The sequence below is a fragment of the Lithobates pipiens genome, unplaced genomic scaffold, assembly GCF_037356315.1.
Source record: "Lithobates pipiens isolate NorthernLeopardFrog02 unplaced genomic scaffold, aLitPip1_a1.2 Scaffold_30, whole genome shotgun sequence".
In the NCBI taxonomy this organism is placed as follows: Eukaryota; Metazoa; Chordata; class Amphibia; order Anura; family Ranidae; genus Lithobates; species Lithobates pipiens.
In genome coordinates, this window is record NW_027507791.1 from 179,316,059 (window position 1) to 179,323,624 (window position 7,566).

The 7,566-nt window shown below is 36.7% G+C and overlaps 1 protein-coding gene across 1 annotated transcript; it reads right to left on the minus strand.

The window, feature by feature from the left end:
• Window positions 1-1,780: 1,780 nt before the first annotated feature.
• LOC143943364 (olfactory receptor 6N1-like) lies at window positions 1,781-7,084 on the minus strand. Its single transcript, XM_077465092.1, has 2 exons — window positions 6,965-7,084; window positions 1,781-5,749 (listed from the first exon to the last, which is right to left on the minus strand). The coding sequence occupies exon 2, from the start codon at window positions 5,729-5,731 to the stop codon at window positions 4,811-4,813; it is 921 nt and encodes a 306-aa protein (XP_077321218.1). The 5' UTR covers window positions 5,732-5,749; window positions 6,965-7,084; the 3' UTR covers window positions 1,781-4,810.
• Between the last annotated feature and the right edge of the window lie 482 nt (window positions 7,085-7,566).

The window sequence follows — 7,566 nt, forward strand, 5'->3', positions numbered from 1 at the left end:
GCCCAGTCACAGCTCCCTGTGTCCATTCAGAAACGGGGCCGGGGCCTAGCACCACCTCCTTTCTATTCTCATTGGCTCACTGACTTGCAGCACTGCAACCACGATCAGTGGATTGTGAATCCAGGCTTCTGCAGACTCTTCCTCCATGTCTATCTCTGCACGGAGGTACAGACTTTTAGAGAGCTGGAAGTGCCAATGGATTATGAATGTTACACTCTAAATACAGATGTACAAAAAAAAAGGAAGGTGGGACTTTAAATGAGTCTATTGATTTTTTTATTTTTCCCTTTTCTTTCTTTTCCTTTCCCATCCTTTTCTCTTTTTCTTTTTCTTTTTTTTACCTTTTTCTTTTCTATTCTTGATCTCTTTTTTTTCCACATTCACTTGTCCACCTACACTTTGGCATTGGGCTCTAGTCACTTCTCACAATATAGAATATTTACAGTACACCCAATATATATATTTTCAGATATGAAGCCCACTCATTCCATTACTTGGAATTCTGCCTTTCGTTCTTCTTTTTTTCATGGGGATGATGTTTTGTGAACCTGGTCCCTCTCCTGTGGGCCCCGTCTACAGCTCCTGGTACAGACAATTTGGACAGCCTCTGATTCCTTGTCCCCCATTTTCCAGATTTATGATGCAAGTACTTAGAGGGATAATTAAATCTCTCCCTTTTCTCTTGCACACATTCTCCCCGTTGAGGGGTATTTTGGCTGATCATATTGGTCTAGTCATGTTTTTTTTTTTTTTTTTTTTAAAAGACTTGCATGCATCTGCCTCCAAAGAGTGGTATTATGCACGAAACATGCGTCGGGCTATTAGGATGCATTCTTACACCTATTGATAGGAATCGACTCATTATCTACAACCAAATGATCATATGTTTTTTTACCATTGTTTATACTGCATAGTGCCATTTAGATGAAGTGTAAACATATGAATCTGTAATAATTAATTTTAGCCCATTTAATCTTTTGTCAGTTTTATATGCCATCCCTTTGAAGTGTATATGTAATGTATTCATGAGGTCAATGCCATGTATGTGTGTGTATACATATTAAACCTTTTCTACTATGTGCATCATTGTTATGTATTGTCGGACTCCATATGCCAACTAAATATATTTTCTAATTATCTCAACCCCACAAATCAATAGCCTCATTTAAAGTCCCACCTTCATCTTTTTTTTTGTACTTGAACCAGGGATGGAGGCACAGACCGCGTGCTTCTTTTAAAGTCCCAACCCCCCCCCCCCCTATTATTCTAAATACAGATGTAACATGGTCCAAAGGGTGAATTTAGCATTTAAAGCATATGTTCAGTCTACTTAACTTCTTTTCTAATTTGGAAAGTGGGGAATGGTTGAGCCCCGTTTTTACCGCTATCTAGCATTCCATTAGGGAGATTTCTCTTTTACTGAGAATGGTTTCAAGATACAGAGACTAAGCTAATTTCAAACAACAACACAGATACAGTTTTTTGATTTTGTAAAGTAGGGAAAGAATGGACCCCCTGGTGACTTTTTAATTACTGTCTGTGTTCCTAATGCAGATTTTCCCCTCACTTCACGTCTGGCAAAACCATTGTCAGTGGGATAGGGGGAATATTTCTAATAGAGTTTCACAGCAAAACACAACAAAGGTTCTAACTCTCCCCCAATTCAAATCTATATAAAAACGTTTTGACTGCACATAGACTTTTTTTTTTACTCAAATAACTTTTATTGAAATAAAAGCAAAAGGCATTTCTTTCACAGATATTCAAGTATACAGGCCATACAAGCAAAATAAACAATTTGTAAGAAGTAGAAGTGTGCACATCAAAGATTACAGAACAATATAAGTGACTTTTCAACAATACCTACCTAATATAAGACATACAATTTATAATATTGGTATATATTAAAATATAAGTGTAGTTTGGTGTTTAGAGGATTATTAATAAACATTGGTTTATCTTTTTTTTCACATATTTTGTTACTTTTATATTGGGGTTGAGAGGTTGAATTGCTAAAAGCAAACAGAATGTTCACTTTGGAAGAAAATTATCATCAAAGCTTAGTGAAGGAGGTGAAGATCTGCTGACTTCCATCATCCAATCATGTGCAAGCAAAAATGTGTTTTTTAATTTTCCTTGCACATGATCGAGTATTATTTGCAAAGTGAAATGTGACCACATCCACGAAACTCTGGGGAAATTCCTCTACAAATTGTAACTTCACCTTGCAAAGTAAACAATCTTTGCCTTTAGTAAATCAACTGGCCCCATGTGACGTTATTTCTTTTTGATATTTTTTTGATGAATGGGTAGGGGTACTTTGTACCCCATACTCATTCACATAGGGGAGAGCTAGGATCTGGGGGCCCCTTTGTTAAAGGGGTTTCCAGATTCCAATAAGCCCCCTGCCTGCAGACCCCCACAACCACAGCCCAGAGTTGTCAGGAAGAGGCTCTTGTCCCCCGTCCCAAGGCGCCCCCCATTTTGAGGGCATGTGGCCTTTTATGGTTCAGGAGGGGGGCGCTCGCTCATCCCCCTCTATTCTGGCCTGCCTGGCTGCATGCTCGGATAAAGATCTGGTATAGATTTTTTTGTGGGGGGACCCCATGTAGTTTTTTTTTTTTGGCATGAGGTTTCCTTAAAATGCATATTTGGGGAGACCCTCACATATTTTTTTAATATTTTTGTATTTCAGCCAGAAAAAAATCAATTTAAATGTCATTTTTTTCTTTATGTATGTCAGTTTTGCTGCAGCAGGTTATATACATGGTACATATGCACCACTTTACAGGCAGAATAAGGGGACCCCAAGGCACTATACTAATAAATAACAAATTTCTTCATCAGTTTAGGCGAATATGTATTCTTCTACATATTTTTGGTAACAAATATCACAATAAGCGTATATTGATTGGTTTGTGCAAAAGTAATAGTGTCTACACAATAGGGGCTAGATTTATGGCATTTTAATTATTATAATTTTTTTTACTAATAATGGCAGTGATCAGCAATTTTTAGCAGGACTGCAACATTGTGGCAGAGAGATCAGACACTTTTGACACTTTTTTGGGACCAGTGACATTATGACAGTGATCAGAGATAAAAATAGCCCCCCTGATTACTGTATAAATGACACTGGCAGGAAAGGGGTTAACACTAGGGGGCGATCAAGGGGTTAAGTGTTCTCTAGGGAGTTGTTTCTAACTGTGGTGGGAGTGGACTGACAGGGAGTAGAGAGAGATCACTGTTCCTGATGACTAGGAGAGATCCCCTTTCTGCCTCTCTGTGGAGCGATCGTGGGTGGCTATAGCTATTAAACTAAAGCTGATACCAGTACTGCAATAGAGCCCCTCTGCCGCAGTATATTTGCGGTGGTTGGTCAGCAAGTGGTTATAGCAATATCATGCTGCTTTATGTAGAGTCAAAAAGAAATGTGTTGTTACCCAAATTGCTGTTATCATTTGTTGAGCAAGATAAAAAAAAAAAATGATATAAGGGTCTAAGCCCCCGTACACACGATCGGACATTCCAACCACAAAATCCGTCTGATTTTCTCAGACGGATTTTGTCCGAAACTGGTGTTGCATATACACGGTCGGACAAAGTTGTTGGAAAATCCGATCGTTCTGAACGGGATGACGTTTGTTCATTACGACGGGACTACGTTGAGGCTAGTAGCCAATAGCTTTGGTCTCGTAATTTGATCTGAGCATGCGTGGCACCGATCAGAATTCTCTACAAACGATCTGAAAAAGTCTGATTGGATTTTGTTGTTGGAAAATTTGAGATCCTGCTCTCAAATTTTTTCCGTCAGAATTTATGATGTAAAAAGTCCGATAGAGCCCACACTTGATCGGATTTTCCGACAATATAGTCCGATCTGACCTTTTCTAGAATTTCCGACCGTGTGTACAGGGCATAATACTTTTTGTTAGCCTGAGTTTTTCTAAAATTAAGTTTTTTACTATTTTATATGATATTGTCATTTTGTATGGAGAGAAGAAATAACCCGAACATCCCCCCAGTTCAGTTTGCACCAGAACTTGTGAACAGATTTGTGCAAACATGCAAACACTGCTAAAGTCTATGGGACACAAACGTGAAAAATCTAAAGTGCTAATTTTAAAGGCTTATATGCTTGGTATTTTCATAAAAAGTGTTTGGGGACCCGGGGCCGGGGCCTAACCCAAGTTTTTAAAACGGACATTTTTTTCAGGCTTTATGTAGGTGATACGGATATGATCACATTGGACTGCAATATCTTCCACCAGAATGTTTAATTGTCTAGGGGAAGGAGGAGGAAATTAAATCAGAGTAACTTCCCTTCCTTCTGCGTAATATATTGAAAGAATGGGCCCCAAACGTGCACCTGACCGCTGTTTGTAGATCCATCCTCTTGACACAAGCCCAGTAGAGATTTTTCATAAAACAAAACATGATGAATGGGATTTGTAAGCCTCCGAAAAGTGCTGGATTTTTGTGCTTACATCAGACTAAAAAACAACCCAGTCTGTTATGGAAAAATTGTTGTGTTGCTCTTATTCTTCCAATATGTTTTCTTAAAACTCCTTAAGGGAACCCTAAGAGCCACCTCTAAGTCCAAAAATCAGACTGTCAAAGGGGTCCAGCACTTCTGCAACACATTTTTTTCCTCCATAACAATGGATACAAGTGGTATACTGTATATAGATTTTAAAGGATATTGTGTTTTTTACATTTTCATTGTACATGAGTGGATATTGGAATCAAATACAGAAATATATGTAATAGGACTAGAGATTGTGATTATATGTGTCATTTTGCAAATTCTCTAGAACTTAAAAATGTTTAATCTTTGAAATGCCTCCTTTACATCTTTATTTCTTAAAGTATAAATAAATGGATTTAAAAAAGGACTAACAATGGTGTACATAAGGGCAAGAAACTTGCTATAATGGCTACCCTGTGGCTTTATGTACACTATAATAACTGAAGTATAGAAGAGGCAGACAACAGTGAGATGGGAGGAACAAGTGGAGAATGCTTTATATTTACCTTCTACGCTCTTAATTTTGGCTATGGTAACAATTATGTGTGTGTAGAAACCTAAGATAAGAATGAAAGGAGTCAAACTGGCAAAAACAGCCGCAATGCTTGTGGCTAAATTACTAATCAGGGGATCAGAACATGCTAAATTCTGCACCGGAGCCAAATCACATAAAAAATGATCGATTTCATTGGGTCCACAGTATAACAAGTCAGCTGTGAAAATGGTGGGGAACAAAGCAATGATAAAACTTACTGTAAAAGGAAAAATTGCTAAAACAGCGCAGACCATATTATTTATAATTGAGGAATATCTTAAGGGATGGTTAATTGCTAAATCTCTATCAAAGGCCATAACTGCAAGCATGTAGCACTCTGTTATACCAAGTGCACTGAAGATATACAACTGTGCAAAGCAATTCACGAAAGAGATCCTTCTGTCTGCAGCAACCAAATTAGCCAGGAGTTTGGGAATTGTAACAGACACGAAGGAGATTTCTAAACCAGCAAAGACACTGATGAAATAATACATTGGACAATGAAGGGAAGTTCCAGTTTTAACAAGGGTGATAACAGCCGAGTTTCCAGCAATACTTATAATGTACATTTGGAGTATAATAATGAAAAGTAAGATTTGGTACTTTTGGAAATTGGAAAAAGCTAACAGAATAAATTCTTTCACTGTTGTTTTGTTTACGTGTTCCATTGCTCATAATGTTGATATCTAAGGAAGGTAATGATAAAGCAATTATTTACAAAGAATTACCAGTGCCATAATATACATACTATGAAAATTTTACATCGTTAGTAAGGTTAAAAAAAACACTAGTCTAACTGGCTCAACCAAAAAAAAGCACACACACAAATAGAAAAACCTCCATATACAACCTCATATACCCACACTTGATCCAGAGGAAGTAAAAAATCCCAATAAAACATGATTCAATTTGTCCCAGTATGGAAAGAAAATCTCCCTGATCCCACAGGAGGCAAGGTATTCCCTGAATCGACTAGCCCATTGTTCTTATCTCTAAATATTAATACTATTATATTTTGTGCATTTAGGAATGAATTTAGCTCTCTTTTAAAACAATCTACTAAGTTGGATAGAACTATATTTGTAGGAGTCTAGTCCACATTTTCACAGCTACTACTGCAAAGAACCCTTTCCATATGTGAAGGTTAAAGCTTTTTCTCCAGACGTATAGCCCTTATTCTCTTGTCCTTTGTAATGACCTTACACCAAGTTCACCATATGGATCGCTTATGTATTTATACATGTTGATCCTATCCCCCTTTAATCTCCACTTCCCAAGAGAGAATAAATTCAGTTCAACTAATCTTTCCTAATAGCTGAGCTCCTCCATGATGCTTATCAGTTTGGTTGCCCTTCTCTGCACTTCTTCTAGTTCTTCTATATCCTTTTTGTGAGCTGGTGCCCAAAATTGAACTGCATGATCCAGACAAGATCTTATTAACAATTTGTACAGGGGCAAAATTATCTTTCTCTGTCTGCAGTCTATACCACTTTTGATACAAGAATTATTTTGCTTGCTTTAGAAACTGGAGCTTGACATTGAAAACTATTATAAAGTCTATGTTCATCCAGAACACCTAGATCCTTATCCACCATTAACTTCCCTTGATTTTCTCCTCCTAGAATGTAAGATATATGAATGATTTTAGCCCCCAAGTGTATAATTTTACATTTCCCAAAATTAAATCTCACCTGCCACATCATTTTTTATATCCTCAACATATTCTAGGTCTTCGGGTGGATAATTTAAGTAGCAATTGTATGATTTGTATAGGGATTTTGTGGTCATGTATGTATATATAATCTGCAGCTCATATTGTTATCTTGTATATGTTATCTTCAAATAGGATCTGTGTTTAAGTGAAAGTTGTAGTTTCAGGTATATACATTATGTATATTTACCTGTATGTAAATATGAAAATAATAACTTCCCTTCGAAAACCTTATCAAAAATGTCTTCCTGTTTTACTCTGAACAGAGAACACAGGGCTTGGTATTTATATCTTAGGCAAGTCAATTAGGCCTTTCCAATTAGCAACATACTCAGGATGAGGGAACATTAATATTGTGGTGACTGATAACTAGTAATTGTCATTTACTATGGGACTTTCAGTTGATAGCTAACAAAATCCTTAGAGGATATTCATTAAACCCATCTACTGTTTAATGACATAACCATGTAGGGATTTGGAAAAAATACAATACATATAAATAAAACATTAAACATGGTGGAAAAAAAAGGATAATATTAATATATTCATCAATCAGCGTTTATCACCCCAATAATAATAATAATAATAATATCATCATCAATCAGTATTTATTAATAACCATCATCAACTATCATTTACAATCATTATCTCTTAGTTACTATAGACAATATGTTTACTTTTGGTTCCCTTTTTTCATAAATTATAATGGAGGATAGGGATAGCAGGAATCAGAGACATAGAGAGATAGACAGATGGTAGGAAAAAGAGAGAAGGGTATGGGTAGAGAAATAA